The sequence below is a fragment of the Pan paniscus genome, chromosome 1, assembly GCF_029289425.2.
Source record: "Pan paniscus chromosome 1, NHGRI_mPanPan1-v2.0_pri, whole genome shotgun sequence".
Taxonomy (NCBI): domain Eukaryota; kingdom Metazoa; phylum Chordata; class Mammalia; order Primates; family Hominidae; genus Pan; species Pan paniscus.
This window is the reverse complement of record NC_073249.2, coordinates 211796325-211813757: the sequence shown is the minus strand read 5'-3', so window position 1 is coordinate 211813757 and position 17433 is coordinate 211796325. Positions and strand designations below refer to the sequence as shown.

The window sequence follows — 17433 nt, the reverse complement described above, 5'->3', positions numbered from 1 at the left end:
GGATGCGCCGATCAGGTGGGCCAAGCCCAGGCTTTGTGGGTCTCTGGGATGCTGTGGAGGCCCCCAGGGAAATGAGGGGGGCTTAGGTGGAGGGGCGGGGTCCCCAGAAGTGCAGCCTCCTGCCACACATGGCCCTTCTGCTCCCCGCCCCTGCGCCTTCTCACCCTCGCTGCGTCTGAGTGTGGGATTCTCTCTTCCTGTTCCCTTCCGTTTGTTTCTCTGTTGATCCCTTTCTGTTCTTGAGTCTCGGTCTTTCTCTCTCTCTCTCTCTCTCTCTCTCTCTCTCTCTCTCTCTCTGCCTCTTCCTCTTTGTTCTTCTCTATCTCCCTCTGCTCCTTTCTCTCAATGTCTCTCTCTCTCCTTCTCTGTCTCTTTCTCTCTTTGTTCTGTCTTTCTGTGTCCCTTTCTCTCTCTCTGTCTCCCTCCTCCATCCACCTCTTTCCCCATCTCTGCCCTTTCTGTCTCCTTTTTTTCCCTTTTTCCCTCTTGATCTCGGCTTCGTCCCTGTCCATGTCTGTCTCTGTGGCTCTCTTGGTCCTCCCCCAACCCCATTGCTTTTCCTCTCTCTGCATCTCCACCCATTTCCGCCCATCCGTCTGTTCCTGCCGCCTTTCCCCACCCATCCACTCTCTGGCTATGTCTCCTCCCCAGCCTGTCCAAAGCTGCCGAGCTGGACCATCACTGGGTGGCCAAGGCCTGGCTGAATGACATTGGCCTGTCCCAGTACTCCCAGGCCTTTCAGAACCACCTGGTTGATGGGCGGATGCTGAATTCCCTGATGAAGCGAGACCTGGAGAAGCACCTGAACGTGGCCAAGAAGTTCCACCAGGTCAGCATCCTGCTGGGGATCGAGCTGCTGTACCAAGTGAACTTCAGCAGGGAGGTGAGGACCGGGGCACAGGGTGGGGGTGCCTTCCACTGCCCACCCCTCCCCTCTTGGCATCTACTGTCTGTTCATCTGTCAACCCACCACCCATCTATCCATCTGTCCACCCATCCATCCATCATCCAGCCATCCATTAATTGATCATCCGTCCATCCATCTACCTACCTATCCAGCCATCATCCAGCCAGCCAGTCAGCCATCTTCTCTTCCTCCTTCTTTCCAACAACCCCCTATTGGGCACGGGCCAGGCGCTGTGCTCAGTGCAGGGGAAATGGGAGCCCTCATCCTTGGAGAGCTAAGTGCTTACCAGAGAGAACCACAAGGAAGCTGGTGGTGCCAATATTGTGGGAGATTGTCCCAGTGAGGGAAGCCCAGGGTTTTATGAATACCCAGAGAAGATATACCTACTATGTATACCCACAAAAATTAAAATAAAATTTTTTAAGTGTTTGCTATTTTTAAAAAAAAAAAAGAAAAAAAGAAAACCCAGAGAAGTCTCCAGGGGGCTCAGGGATGGCTCCTCAGAGATAGCAACGACTAAATTGAGACCCCAAGGAGGAACCCCAGGGATCAGTAGAAGACATGAGGGGAAAAGCAACCCAGCAGAGGGAACAGCGTGGTGAAGGCCCAGAGGACTGATCCACGGCAGCAGAGTTGCTGAGAGTCCTGTTGGGTGGGCTGCTGGCTTTGAGGTGGGAGGTGGTGGGGGGTTGCTGCAGAGGTCACCAGGGGCCTGAGCTGCTGGGCACTGTGGGGCTGAGTCCAGGTAGCTGACTTTTCTTAGAGTGATGTCAGAACCCAACAATTCAGGGTCAGAAGAGGGACAGAAGAGGGGGCCATCCAGCCTTGTGTCCCCCTTCTCAAACACCCACTGAAAAGCATCCACTGTGTGCCTACTGTGAACACTGGGGTCAGTCCCTGTGGGACCCAGGGAGGCCTGCGATACGGTGGCGAGGTGGTGAGAGAGGACCTGGAATCAGCCAAACATGGGTTTTCATTCCAACTCCAAGACGTGTCACTGTGTGGCTCTGGGCAAAGTCGGAGCTCCCTGTTAGTGGAGCGAGGACAGCAGCAGTGCCTTCCCCATGCCACGCCGAGGACAGGGAGTGACAAGGACACAGACTCTGGCCCCAGTTCCCAGTCTGCCAAGGAGGCACATGTGGGAGATCACAGCAGTTACATGTAAAAAGAGGTGCAGGGGCCGGGCCTGGTGGCTCACACCTGTAATCCCAGCACTTTGGGAGGCCAGGGTGGGTGGATCACAAACAAGGTCAGGAGTTCGAGACCAGCCTGGCCAACATGGTGAAACCCCGTCTCTACTAAAAATACAAAAAGAAAGCAGCCCGGTGTGGTGGCAGGTGCCTGTAATCCCAGCTACTTGGGAGGCTGAGGCAGGAGAATTGCTTGAACCTGGGAGGCGGAGGTTGCAGTGAGCACAGATAGCACCACTGCACTCATGCCTGGGCAGCAGAGAGAGACTCTGTCTCGGGGGGAAAAAGAGATGCGGGGCGCCCCCACTCCACACGTGGCCTCTGTGTGTCCCCTTGTCCCTCCGAGTGACCCACTGTCTCCCCACAAGGCCCTCCAGGAGCGCCGGGCCCGCTGCGAGACGCAGAACATTGACCCCGTGGTGTGGACCAACCAGCGGGTGCTCAAGTGGGTTCGAGACATCGACCTGAAGGTGAGGGTGATAGCGGACGTCGGGGTGACTCTCGGGCATACACAAACCCCATGCAAATCTACATGCAAATCAATATGCAAATCCCATGCAAATCAATATGCAGATCTCATGCAAATCAACGGGCAAATCCCACACAAATTAATATCCCCTTTGTGTGGGCTGGAGCATCTTAACTCAGGCCCAGCAAGAATTACCTGCCTCCTGTTATTCAGGAGGAGGGAACTGCTTACCTTCCAAATAGGAGCCCCATGTCATGATGCTTTGCTCACATGGGGTAGAAAGGCTGAGCCAGCCCCACTCTCCTAAGCAAGTGTGGGGTTGAGATTCATTTAACAAATATTGATGATTTCCTGCTAGGGTCAGGGGCCATCTCAGTAACAGGAGGTCCCTGCCCTCGTGGCTCTAAAAAATTGGGGAGGGGTTCCTCTTCACCGTCAAATTAACTGGTCCCCAGGGGGTCAAGCCCTTGCTGTTGGGGACAGAGCCCCACGTGGAACTGGGGCCCCCTTAGGCCAGCAGCATGGCCCCTGCAGGCTAACAAGCCCCCTGCCTTTGCCCCCAGGAGTACGCAGACAACCTGACCAACAGCGGCGTCCATGGTGCTGTGCTGGTGCTGGAGCCCACATTCAATGCCGAGGCCATGGCCACTGCCCTGGGCATCCCCAGTGGGAAACACATCCTCCGGAGACACCTGGCAGAGGAGATGAGCGCCGTCTTCCACCCAGCCAAGTGAGCACGGGCTGGGATCCAGTCGTGTGGGCTGCTGGGTACAGTACAGCTCAGGGCTTTGGAAGCAGATGGTCCAGCTCCCCATCCTGGCCCATCACTTACTGCCTCCCACTCGTTCTTTGCACCATGGTGGTCACCTTTTACAGATCAGGAAACTAAGGCTCAGAGAAGCAAAGTGCTTTAGCCTGAAGGTCATAGACTAGAGAGAGGTAGAGGAGCAGTCAGGTCTTGAATTAAGTGTATATTAAATCAAAAAACACCCAGGTGTTTAGAGAAGAGATAGCAAGTAGTGCATGTGTAAGGAAAGGCCACATGCAGGTGGAGTGTAGCTGGGAGGACTTGCATTGGCCTAATAGGTTGAGTTGGTTGGTCCAGGTGGGGCAACTGTGGGGACAAAGGCTTGGAGTCAGGAATGACCATATTAATGATGCTTATGGACCAGGTAAGCAGACCACATCAGCCCACCTATCCTAGTATCCTCATCTGAAAAGTGACCAGAGAGTGAACACCTGGGCATAAACCAGTCCCCCTCCCAGTGGATTCTCTTCTTAAAATCATGCACTTAGGGTTAGATGACCATTTATTGAATACTTCCTGTGTGAACTATCTAATTTCATCCTCCTGGCAGTGTCAAGAGATCAGTAGCACTATCCCTCCTTTATAGATGGAGAAACTTCTTCAAAGGTACCAAGCTATGTGCCCAAGATACACAGCTAGTAAGTGGCAAATCCTAGATTTGTCCTTTATTCTATCAATATGGTGTATTATATTGATTGATTGAATTTCATATGTCAAACCAACCTTGCATTCCCAGGATAAATCTCACTTGGTCACAGGGTATAATCCTTTTTATATATTGCTGGATTAAATTTGTTAGTACTTTGTTGAAAAAATCTGCATCTATATTTATAAGGGATATTGGTCTATAGTTTTCCCTCCTTGTGATGTTTTTGTCTGATTTTGGTATCAGGGTAACATAGCCCTCATAGCATGAATTGGGAAGTATTCTCTCCTCTTCTGGTTTTTGGAAAAGCTTGGAAGGTTTGGTGTTTGTTATTCTTTAGACATTTGGTAGAATTCACCAGTGAAGCCATCTGGTCTTAGGCTTTTCTTTCTGGGAAGCTTTTTGACTTCTAATTCAATCTCTTCACTTGTTAGAGTTCTGTTCAGATTTTCTATTTCTTCTTGAGGCAGTTTCAGTAGCTTATATCTTTCTAGGAATTTGTCCATTTCATCTAGGTTAGCTAATCTGGTGGCATGCAGTTGGTCATATAATTTTTATCTTATAATGCCTCATATATAAAGTTGGTAGTCATATTCTCTCACTCATTCACTTACTCCTGGTTTTAGTGATCTGAGTTTGAGTTTTGTTCTTTTTTTTTTTTTTAATCAGCCTATCTAAAGGTTTGTTGGTTTTGTTGACAGAGCCCAGATTTGACCTTGGGGCTCTCTAACTCAGGCCTGAGTGCTAAACCCCCAAACCACATGGAGCCTTAGGGAGCAGCTGGGCCACTCCCCATGTTATACAGGTGGGGAAACTGAGGCTTAAGGAAAAATTGTGCATGTATGGCAGGGTCCAGGTGTCCTGGGCTGCTCTTCCCTATTGGAGGCTGACACCCAAGCTGTTCTCAAAGTGAGGCCCACCCCACAGACCCTTGCAGCAGACTCATTGAAGCTATTGTAAAATGCAGATTCCCTGCTCCTGCCTCAGACTTGCAGGACAAGTATCTGCTGGCAGAGCACAGGACTCTGCACTTTTAGCATTTTGGGGTGGTTCTTACGGAGACAATGTTTGATAAGAACTCTGTTTTAGGCCAGGCATGGTGGCTCATGCCTGCAATCTCAGCACTTTGCGAGGCCGAGGCAGGAGGCTTGCTTGAGTCCAGGAGTTCAAGATCAGCCTGGGCAACATAGCGAGACCTTTTCTCTACTAAAAATTTTAAAAATTCCCTGGAGGTGGTGGAGTGCACCATATAATCCCAGCTACTCAGGAGGCTGAGGCTGGGGATTACTTGAGCCCGGGAGTGTGAGGCTGCAGTGAGCTATGATTATGCCACTGCACTCCAGCCTGGGTAACAGAGCAAGGGTCCATCTCTACAAAACAGAAAAACAAAACAAAACCCTCCTCCAGGAGCCATGAATCAAAAGACACAGGAAAAAGCCTTTTCTCCTCAGAATTATCCCCTTTCCCTGACTTCCCTTCTGGAGCCACATGATCTGTAACAAACTTTTTTCTGAGCCCTGGAGAGATGGCTCTAGCTGAATATTATCAGGCATTCGTGTATCTGATTAAACTCTTGACCACTCATGAGGTGACAGGTGTGTTCAGGACTAAGACTAGTCAGGGAGCACCAGAGAAGGGACTGGTGGGGACAAATAGGGTGGGTTCTTATGTTGTGGTGGGGCAGGGACTTCTTCAAGAATGAGACGAAATCAATGAACCTCTCAATGATAAGATAAGAGGGAAATGACTCTGTCCAGGCTCCACATTCACCAAGAGCTTATGGGTCCCAATATGACGTCATCTCTAGTCTCCTCCCACAACTTTGACAATGCACATGACCCAAAGGCGCCAAGGAGAAGTCTCTGCCGTGGTCTCATGGTATCTGCTTTGACACACACTGACTTCCTGCATCTCCCGATAAACCTTGGTCCGGCGCCAACAATGTGTCAGTCATAGGACTGTTCTTTAAGGACCTGGAGAATAAAACCAGTGGGCAGGAAGGATGCAGCAAGGAGCAGAGGTACCCAAAGGCAGCTGCCAGGGGATCGGAGGAGTCAAAACAAACAAAAAAAAAGTATGCCTTGAAGGCGATATGGCCTGTCACTAAAACAGAGTCAGGGACAGGACACACAAAGGAGCAGGACTGGAACCAGAGCAGGACTGGGACCCAGGTCTCTACTCCTAGTCAGAAGCTCTTTCTGGAACTGATCTCTCTCCCCTGGGATCTAAGCTAGAATAGTGCCCCTTTTGCCGTAAAAGCCACCCTCCACAGTCATTGAACACCTGCTGTGAGCAGGCACTTGAGTGATCCATGTCCTGCCTTCACGAAGCTTACAGAGATGGGAGAAGACCTCATAGGTGGATGGTGTGGAGTTCCAGCCCAGGGCCTGCTTCCACTCCAGGTTTTCTCTCTTTCCCTTTTTAAATAGATCTCTGAGGGTCTCTGCTCATCCAGGAAAGGCTTTGGCTCCCATCCAGGCAAGAAACTGGTTTCATAGACAACTAGGTGAAGACATAAACCCATCCAGAATGCCTTGTGGCACTCTAGCCCCAGGCAACCCAAGTTCAAATCCCAGCAGCACCAATCCTGGCTGTGTGACCCTGGGCAAGTTACTTAACCTCTCTGAACTGTACTTTCCTCGTTTGTAAAATGAGTATGGTAATCACTATCTGCCACCCAAAGAGTTGATGGCAAGATGAGATAAGACAATGCATAAAGCAATTGGCAAAGGAACCAGTACATCGTAAGACACCCAATAATATAAATATTAGTGATTTATTCCAAACCCACCCCTAGCCCCACCACCGCTGCCTCCCATTCCTCCTCTGCAGGGCAATGGCTGCAATGTGGGTTCGAGCCCCAGCATCACTGCTTTCTTGCTGTGTTGAACATGAGCTAGTGGTTTTAGGTTTTACTCTCTGAGCCTCAGTTTCTTCCTCTGTAATAGGGGAATATGACTCATACCGACCTTGTAGCTTTGTTCCAAAGGTTCAGTGAGGCAAATTGTATGCAGCCTGCTTGATACATAGATGCCTGGCAGTCACTATGTATCTGCCCCTGCCTTCATCTGGAGGCAGAAGAATCTCCATGCAGTCAATTTCCTCTGGAGTAGCTGCATGCATAGGAGTCCCCTTCTGTCAGTTTGCTCCAGCGTTCTCATTAGCATTTCAATGGAGAAGAACAATTCCATTACAAACTCAAATAGACTTGACCCTCAAACACATAGAATGAGAGAACCTTGCCACCTGTCCCACCTCCTCGGCTGACAGGCTTCCCAAGACATTGGCAATGGAAAACATTTATTCTCTGGTCACTCAGCAGGCCACTGGAACGGGGGTGGAAGGACACATTGAGCTTAGATGAGATTCTGTCCCACCCCACCCTCAAACCATCCCTGAAATGTGAGCCCAAACTCCAGGCACTGGGTCAGCTCAGTGCCCAGAGGTGTGGGCCTGTGTGCGATGGGACCCAGCGGGGCCTTTGAGGCCACATTCTGGCTCCTCCGCCATCATCGGTGTGATTTTAGACAAGAAATGTACCCTGTCTGAGCCACGGTTTTTTCAGCTTGCAATGGGGATGATCACTCCTTCTTCCCAGGGCTTTGCAGAGGGTTTGCTGAGCCACCGTGGTGAGGAGCTGACACTGCCCAGGACGTAGTGGGTGGCCCTCGAGTACTCTTTCCTTCCCATTCATTTTCTCCAGCACAGCATCTTGTGCCTCTCCGCCCTTGTAAATCCTTGGTTAATGGTTGAGACTCAATGCTCGGGCTGGCCCAGCTGGTGGAGGCTGACTCCCAACCCCCAACCTTCCTTCCTGCACCATGATGCCTATTTAGTGCCCAGGGTGCTCTACATTGACTCAGGAGATTCCAGTGAGATGCCCCATTCTCCATAACGTTCCCTCATCAAAAGTTCTCCTTCTAACGTAACATTTCCTCGAGGTCCAAGTGACTAGAAATACTTAATAGGTCGATTCAAAGCTTCCAAAGACCTTGGCCCTGTGCTTGGCTTATGCCCTGGAGTTTTCGTGTTTTCATCTAATCCAAAGGCCTAGATGGGGGGATTTCAGCCACTGTGGAAAAAATAAGGAGGGAGGATATTTTGGCACAGTGGAGGCCAAGGTCACCCCGTATTCCTTTGTCTACAGAAAGACAACCACTTTCTGTGCATAAGGTAGCTTGTTAAGACCAGGGCTGGCCAGGCACAGTGGCTCACACTTGTAATCACACCACTTTGGGAGGTCGAGGCCGGTAGATCACTTGAGCCCAGGAGCTGGAGACTAGCCTGGGCAACATGGCAAAACCCGGTCTCTACCAAAAATACGAAAATTAGCTGGGTGTGGTGGCGTGCACCTGTAGTCCCAACTGCTTGTGAGGCTGAGGTGGGAGGATCACCTGAGCCCAGTAAGCCAAGATTGCACCACTGCACTCCAGCCTGGGCAACAGAGCGAGACCCTCGCTCAGAGAAAAAAAAAGATCAGGGCTGCTTACTGGACTTTATCGTACAGATGAGGAAACTGAGGCCCAGTAATGTGTTCTACTCGCACCAGAACATATGGAGGGAATAGCTGAGCAGGAACTCCAACCACGTCTGTGTCCCCAAAGCCTTTGTTTGGCCACAGTAAGATGTAATTGTAGCAATTACTCTTTCTACTGTTACTCAGAGCTTAATGTTTATGTGTGTGTATATGTATGGGTATGTATGGGTGTGTGTGTGTGTGTATATATGTGTATGTGTGTTTGTATGTTTGTGTATGTGTTTATATGTGTGTATATGGGTGTATGTGTATGTTTGTGTATGAGTGTGTGTTTGTATGTATATATCTGTGTGTATGTGTGTTTGTGTTTGTATGTTTGTGTACGTGTGTCTGTGTGTATATATGTGTTTGTGTATATATGTGTATATATGTCTGTGTGTATATATATGTGTTTGTGTGTATGTGTGTATATGTGTGTTGTATGTGTATGTGGTGTTTGTGTATGTTTGTGTATTTGTGTATGTGCATGTATATGTGTATGTGCATGTGTGTGCTTGTGTGTATATGTGTGTGTTTGTGTATGTTTGTGTATGGGTGTATGTGTGTGTGTTTGTGTTTGTGTTTGTGTATGTGTTTGTATATGTGTGTGTATGTTTGTATGTTTGTGTATGTGGGTATATGTGTGTTGTGTGTGTAGATGGTGTTTGTATGTGTGTATATATATGTGCGTGTGTGTGCCTGTGTATGTGTGTATATGTATGTGTGTATGTGCGTATTTGTGTGTGTATTTGTGTATGTGTCTGTGTATTTGTGTATGTGTGTGCATATGTGTTTGTGTGTATATGTGTGTTGTGTATGTGTGTATGTTTAGGTGGTGTTTGTGTGTGTTTGTGTATGTGTATATATGTATATGTGTATGTGCACTTGTGTGTATGTGTGTATATGTGTGTATGTTTGTGTGTGTATATGTATGTATTTGTGTGTATTTGTGTGTGGGCATATTGTATGTGTGTATGTTTGTGTGTGTATATGTAGTGTGTATTTGTGTGTTTGTGTGTGTGTCTGTGTATTTGTGTTCATGTGTATTTGTGTATGTGTGTATTTGTGTTTGTATGTTTGTGTATTTGTGTATGTGTATGTATGTGTGTGTATTTGTGTGTTTGTGTGTATTTGTGTGTATGTGTTTGTGTGTGTGTGCATATGTGTTTGTGTGTGTGTGTGTGTGTGTGTGTGTGTGTGTATCCTCTCATTTAGTCCTCACAATGACCTGCCGAGGAAGTTCTGTTATTAACCCCACTCTGCTCAGCACGCAGCCCGGGCCATGCCAACGCTAAGGCACTGAGCCAGGCTGCTGACGTGGAGCCCACACGTGCGACCACTGTCCTACCCTAAATCCCAAGGTGGGAAGGCCGTGGTCTAGACCTTGATCCCAGAGGCCCAAGTTCAATTTCCATCCCTGCCACTGGGTGTCTTGTGTATCTTTGGACAAGACACACCCCCTCTTTGGTCTTCTGTCTCTTCTTCAGTGAAAATAAGAGATGGGACCCTGAGGCTCTCCCAGGCTTATTTGACTGCTAGTGTTCCAAGAGCTGGGGGATCCAGCACCCCTCTGTGCCAGAGAGCAAACAGCCAGCTGCCTGAGTTTACATTTTTTGGCTTCCGCAATTACAGCTGCTTCCCCACTGGACCTGGGGGATTTCGCCTCCAGGTGGAGCAGAGGGGCCATTCATGAGGGCATTTCCTGACCCACCACTGAGCAAGGCCCTCCCTGTTATGTGGAAGCCTGTGGAACCCAAGAGTTTGAGAACGTAGCTCATTTGCCATTCAATCAGTTCTGTCTCCTACACACCACTCCCCTACCTTGAACTTTCTCAGCAAAATTTGCCCCAGAAGAAGAACTTCTCTGAGGCAGCTTAAAAGATGCTAGAAGGTTCTTTTTGTTGTTGTTGTTGTTGTTGTTGTTGTTGTTTTAAACAGAGTCTTGTGCTGGAGTGCAGTGGTACCATCTCGGCTCACTGCAACCTCCACCTCCCAGGTTCAAGTGATTCTCCTGAGGTTCAATCTTAGCCTCCGAGTAACTGGGATTACAGGTGTGCACCACCATGCCCAGCTAATTCTTTTTGTACTTTTAGTAGAGATGGGTTTTGCCATGTGGGTCAGGCTGGTCTTGAACTCCTGGCCTCAAGTGATCCACACGCCTTGGCCTCCCACAGTGCTGGGATTACAGGCATGAGCCACCATGCCCGGCCTAGAAGTTTCATTTCTTTCAATGAGTCTACCTCCGTGGTGACTTCTGGCTCCAGGCCGGGCCTCTTGCCCCAAATCTGTTTATCCACAGCATTGATATGCAGACTTTTTCTGTATAAGGCCAGATAGTGAATATGTTACGATCTGGGAGCCATATGATCTCTGTCAAAAGTCTGCAACTCTGTCCTTATAGCAACAAGACAGCAGCCATAGACAACACATAAGCAAATGGGCACAGCTGAGTTCCAATAAAACTTTATTTATAAAATCAGTCGGCCATCTGGATTTGACCTGCAGGCAGGTCGTAGTTGGCCAAATCCTAACAGAAGCTTCCATGCTTTTGCACAAAGAAGGGAGTCATGGGGGCAGCTTCAGGCAGAAAGCCAGGTCGGGGACACAGATTGCAAATTCAGAGCAGGGGAGACTCCTCATGCTTCTCTAAGCACAACTAATTAGCTACCATGCTGAGATTCTCATCTCGAGTCTGTTGCAGTAAGGTTCACAGTACACTGAAGAGTTAAGATCAAGACTTTGGAGTGTCAGAAGCCTGAGTTCAGATCTTGATTCTGCCGCTTACAGCTGTGTCGTCTTGGGCAAATTGCTTGCTGTCTCCGGCCTCCTTTCCCTGTAATGCTGGGCTGGCAGTCCCAAGCCCCAGGCATGTTGTGAGAATCACGCTTATAAAGTGCTGAGCACAAGGATGGCATGTGGGAGGTAATCAGTCGGTCTCAGCAGCTGTGGTCATTGTCACCAATGTGTGTGTGTGTGTGTGTGTGTGTGTGTGTGTGTGTGTCTCTGGGGAGCTGACTGAGCCTCCCCTGCTGACTCAAAATGGTCCTCTCTTCAGCTCCACAGGCATCCGGGAGGCTGAGCGTTTTGGAACACCCCCTGGCAGGGCCTCCAGCGTCACGCGGGCAGGAAAGGAGGAGAACAGCAGCGGTCTCAAGTACAAGGCTGGCCGGGTAAGTCTCTCAATGGATTTGCCTGTGAGTCCTGCAGACCCGGGAAAGGTCTTTTTTTTCTTCTCCCAGCGGCAGGTCTTTTTTTCTCCTCCCGGGAGCTCTGTGGCTCCTGTGCTGGCCTGTGAAGGTGGCCGGGTCACGGGGGCATCCAGGACAGATGCCCTGGATGTACCTTCAAGGAACCTTCACGATGCTTTGGGTACAGTGCACAAAGCCCCCGCAGGGCTTCGAGTAGCACCTGGATCTCAAAGTGCAGGTCTCACCTGCCTGCATCAGAATCACCTGGGGCTATTACTGAACGTGCAGATTCTGGGACCCACCTTGGTCTCCTGGAAAGGAGTTCTCTGGGGTGAGGGGGATCCTGCATTCAGCTAGGCTGCCCAGAGGGTTCCAGCGCAGCCCCAAACTCTGAGCCCCAATCACTGATTTCAATTTGCGACTTCAGTGACCTGACCAATAGCAAAGATGAACCTCTGGTGACTCCAACCAAACAGTATGAAAACATGTGCAGTTCAGGACTGATTGCACAGACTCCAACTGACACAGATTCCTCAATGGAAATGCACAGACACAGATGGCAGAACTGGGTAATCCAAAATGTCTTCCATTTGAAGAAGGCACGATCCCCATTCATTCATAAAGATGAATACATTGCCACTTTACCCTTAAGAAGCTCCATTCTAGAACATGCATTCTAGTAATTGGGGCTGATATTGCCCCCCAAAGGAGTGAAAATTTGTTTTGGCGCTGGTGGGGGGTGGGGGCGGTGGCAAAAATTCTTATTCTTTCTATGTAAAAGCACAAATGTACATATGGTACGGAAGCAGAGGCGTAGTATGTCTGTGGCATTACAATTTCACAGCAGGGGTGCAATTAGGAAAAAACTGTCTAAAAAGTCTCCTTAGGGAGCAGTAATAGTAATAAAAAAAGAAGATCTGGAAACACTGGTCTGGAAAGAAAGGCAGTCAAATAAATAGTTACAAAGCACTAATGTGACTACTTTAACACAGAGATGTGTGCAATAAGAGAGAAGTATTTTTGAAGGCCTACTATGTGTGATAATAATAGTCACTATTCGTCAAGTACATCAAGGACTTACTCGGTGCAAGCACTTGCTATGTGCTTTGCAGATGGGACTTGACTTTTTTTTTTTTTGAGACAGGGTCTCACTCTGTCAGGCTGGAGTGCAGTTGCACGATCTCAGCTCACTGCAACCTCTGCTTCCTGGGTTCAAGTGATTCTCATGCCTCGGCCTCCTGAGTAGCAGGGACTACAGGAGCTTGCCACCACGCCCGGCTAATTTTTGTATTTTTAGGAGAGGCGGGGTTTCACCATGTTGGCCAGACTGGTGGGACTTTACTTTTTACAACAAACCTGGGAGTTAGAAACTACTATTCCCATTTTGTAGCTGAGAAAATGGGCTCAGAGAGGGGAAGTGACTTGTTCAAGGTCACACAGCTGGGAAGTGGCAGAGCAGGGATCTGAACCTGGGTCTGTGAGTCTCCAAAACTCGCATTCTTTCTGCCACACCAGGCCGTCTAGAATATTCCTCCTTGACTTGGGAGTGCAGTCAGACCTCATGGTCCTGCTCAGACATTCTCACAGGTAGTCTCCAGGACACACTTCCTCAACTCTCCACCCACCAAGGAGGGAAGAAGGAGGCTTTTGTGAATCAGGAATAATCAGACTAACGATATTTGTCCTCACCCTTGGTAACCAACTGAATCCTTCCGGGGGCGGGGGGACACAAAGCTCTCCCCTAATGGTCATTCACAAACTCCCCTCAACCTCCCTGAGCAGGGAGTATTATTACTAATAGGAGGAGCACACAGAGGTTAAGTAAGTTACTCAATCACAGAGCAATTAGAATTGGAGACATTTCCCAGACCTTCATTCTTAATTCTTGTTTCTCTTCTTCCTGTCCTTTGATCATATTCTTCTCTTCTCAGCTGCCCCTGGGGAAGATAGGAAGGGGCTTCAGCAGCAAAGATCCCGATTTCCATGATGACTATGGCTCTCTTCAAAACGAAGATTGCGGAGACGATGACCCCCAGAGCAGGCTGGAACAGTGCCGTCTGGAAGGCTACAACAGCCTGGAGGTCACCAACGTGTAAGGAACTGGTGGCTCCACCAGACGCAATGTGAGAGACCCAGGAAGGAAGAGAAGCCAGATGGCCCCAGGTGTCGTTCTCACTGTACATAGCGGCCGCAGGCTGAGGATGTCCCTTGCTCCTGGGCAAAATCCCGACGGACTCTGTGGTTTCAGCTCCACAGCGCCCAGGAGAGAGAAGACACCAGCCCACCTGTCTTGGGTGGCCATGGACTTTCCTGTTCAGCTGGAGATGGGCCCAGAGGACCTGTCACGGTGTCCGGCTCTGCCTCCATCCAGGATACACAGGCTCCACCTCAGAGTGACCGTCACTGTGGAGCAGCCGAGCAGTCCCTGGAGCCTTAAACAGAGCTGCCAAGGTGGGAAGAGGCCCACAGTTCCCTAAAACACCCTTCCGGCGGGAGCAGGGGGGACCCCAACCCCACACCCCAGCGCCCAGTGCACTGGCAGAGCCGGGTGCAGGAAGTGCTGCCTCTTGCCGAGACGTCGGACAGGACGGGGGTTGGGGGACTCTCGGCTGCAGCATCTTACCCTTGACTGAGAACCTGGGTCCTGACTTGGCTCACTGAATCTCTCTTGGGAGAATGCAAAATCCTTCCACCTGAAAAGCTCTGTGACACATGGGGGTGGACGTATTGAAGAGCTGTTTGCCGATCCACCCAGGAGTGGCTACGCTGAGTGGGGAGCCGGTGAATGATCCGTGCAGGAGTGGGGCTTAGCAGCCACATTTCTAGGAGATGCAGATATCCTATCACCAGAATGAAAGCTATTGGGACAACAGGATCGGGGATGACCGATGGCCCCATATGGTGAATCTCTGGCCTGTGGTTTGGCTTTACTGAGATTCCAAACCCCACTATCTGCACTCCGTGACAGTGGTATGGAGTGTGGCAATGAGTTTGGGGTCTGAGGCAGGGAAATGCTTGACATTGTTAACCCAACAAACCTTTGTTGTGATGTCCCTGTCACCTGAAACATAGGTGACATAGCTCACCAATGTCCTAACCGAGACACAAACTCCACAGAGCAAAATCATTTGGTATTGGTGGGGAGAACCCCAGCCCTTTTCTTGACCTGCCACTGTTATGCTGTGTGGCTTCTTCCCAGTGGCCTCACCTCTCTGTGCCTCGATGTCTTCATCTACGATACTTCTGGTTCCCTCCCAGGGACATCGTGAGGATTAACACTTGCTAATATCTGTAACACAATTTGTAACCTCTCAGGAGACAATGGGAAGTTATGGGGTAGCTAATTTCCCATTTACAACACAGAAATGACATAGAGCTAATTCGCTCCAACTCTTTAGGTTGAAGCAGTGTGCAAAAGGAAGAAAAGAAATGTTTAATGTTCAGACCTGCCAAGAGCCTCCAACAGGGCTCAAGAAACATATAAATCCCATGAGCACAGCCTTGAAAACCAGTTTGACTCAAGCCTTCGGGCCTCAGTTCATTGACCAGATGACAGCCACGTGATGATTAGGGAAGGACGGATGCATTGCGATTCTGCTTACACCTCGGGTTATCAAAGCGAGTCACTTGTTGGAACCATGATGCTCGACCTCCTTCAAGGCCGTTTGCACTGGGGCTTGAGTTTCCAAGATTCACAACAGGTGTCAGCCTCTGAGAACCCTCAAAGCGTGTGTTCTTCAACCTGGCAAATTGTTTCCTCTCATGGGGGAAGCCGAGCTCTGATGAACTTGAGAATTACACCTCTCTCATGCCGAAGACCGTGGTGTTCCCCCTAATGACATAAAAGCAGCCTTTCTTGCTGTCTGAGACCAAATGTCTAGTTGGTAGACAGGTGGATGTTTGGCCTCCTAAGGGCACACTTCTGATCCTGGGCCCCAGGTGGTGAATCTCTGGCATGTGGCTTGGCTTTGCTGAGACTCCAAATTCCATTATCTTCATGACATTCGGCCTCATCCATAGGGTCCTGAAGCTGCAGTCCACAGCTCAGAAAGGAGAGGTGAGACCTCCCTCCAACCTGGTGCTACAGGTCTCTCCCAAGCCACATCCAGCCTGGATGACCTGGGACCCCAGAAACTGCCTTTTGGGAGGCAGCAACGGCAACGTGCCCAGGCAGGCAGTTATTCCCGCAGAGTGAGCCAGAATTGTAGCAGGGCACTTGAATGCAGAGCTGATGCTTTGAAACCAACGTTCACCCAACTTGTCAGAAATGGCACTTACATGGTTCGATCTTGCTGGAGACAAGTGGACAATTGGGGGTCACTGGCAGAGATGGTATTGCCCAAAACGTTCACAGCAGGAGGCCAGCAGGCCTGGGGCAACACGGGCAACCGCAAATGCCTCTTTTGGTTTAAATTATGCCATCACAACCCTCTTTCACCCGTGAGGCTCCCCATCCCTGATAGCCCGGTGAGCATTTGGAGCTGGTTTCTCAACATGAGGATGGGTTGGTTGTTAAATTAACAACCTCCACAGTGTCAGATTGGGTGAGCTTTGTCTGCTGGAAAAACCCAAAAAGTCAACTCTGCTTCAAGGTGGGCAAGAAGAACAGAAGGCGGAGACTTGGCAGAGACTCAAGCTGATTGTCACAGGCTACAGAGGGGCCAGCTCCAGAACAGTGACCCGCTACATCCTGTCCAAGCAGCCCGAGTGTGGTCTCGGTCCCTGCAGGGCGATGTGGGCATCTGGACCTGGGGATGATGTGGATGCGCTTCTTGGAAAGCTGTTGTAGTTTGTGCCTGTGGGTGCAGAAGGCACCTGCCCGGTAGACTCTCAGCTTTCTGACCCCCAGGAGCCTCTGCAAGGCCCCTTTGTCCTTGGCTGAGCCGGACCTTTCTTTTGGAAATCTGTCTGTCTGTTGGCGTCACTGTTTTCAGACCCCAGGCTGCAGAGGAGGGGAGAAGCCACACAACAATCTGGACCCAATAAAGTGGAGAGAAGGGCATCTCTACACAGCCCGGCCAGCATGGAGGGCCCCAGGACAGGGACCCAAAAGCTTGACGTCACTGAACAGGGCTGGGTACTGGCAGAACAGGAAGATTTGGCCAGAGGTGACCTCAGTGTTCCCTCCAGGGGCATCCAGGCCCCTCTGACCTGGGGAGAAGAAGGCCCATGCTCAGGCCCACCTCCCCCTTCCCATCAGAGCCCATGCGTCCTGGGCACCACCACTTCCACTCTGCTTTCCGAGGCTCCGGAGGGCTCTTCCTGCTGTGAAAGGAGAGGAGAAGAAACCCTGTGGGCAATAGCAACCTCTGAGTCTGGCATTCTTGCCAATGGCTGGCCAGCGAGGAGAATCTCCCGAGCCCTGACACACAAAGGCATTTTGTGGCTGCAGAGGAAATGGGTTGGCTCTGAACAAAGATGCAGTTTCTAGGGCCGTGGCCCCAAATCACTTCCCCGAGAGTGAATTTTAACACTGTAACAATAAATACTACTGCACAGCACTTTATGGCAGAGGGGGCTTTTTTCTGTGTTTTCTCATTTAGTGTTCCCAGCAGCCTCTTTGTGAGATTTTGAACCCATTTCACAGATGGAGAAGCTGAGATCGGAAAGGTGGAGGGCCTTGCCCAGCTCTGTAAAGCTAAGACATCGCAGGGCAGGGACTGAAACCCAGTCCATCTGCCTCCGAATCCCAGGCTCATCCTCACAATT

General features: G+C 49.9%; 1 protein-coding gene across 3 annotated transcripts in view; it reads left to right on the top strand.

The window, feature by feature from the left end:
- KAZN (kazrin, periplakin interacting protein) overlaps positions 1–17230 on the top strand; it is a 1229740-nt gene extending 1212510 nt beyond the window's left edge. For 2 of the 3 annotated variants that reach the window (XM_014342705.5, XM_034955817.3), the window contains 4 exons: positions 652–883; positions 2466–2567; positions 3130–3296; positions 11592–13633. In XM_014342705.5, the coding sequence (XP_014198191.2) occupies positions 652–883; positions 2466–2567; positions 3130–3296; positions 11592–12081 (991 nt within the window). In that variant the 3' untranslated portion in view covers positions 12082–13633. Of the gene's footprint in view, positions 1–651; positions 884–2465; positions 2568–3129; positions 3297–11591; positions 13634–13655 lie in introns of those variants that run through there. The other variant, XM_008951836.4, reaches the window with a different exon arrangement.
- The last annotated feature ends 203 nt before the right edge of the window (positions 17231–17433 follow it).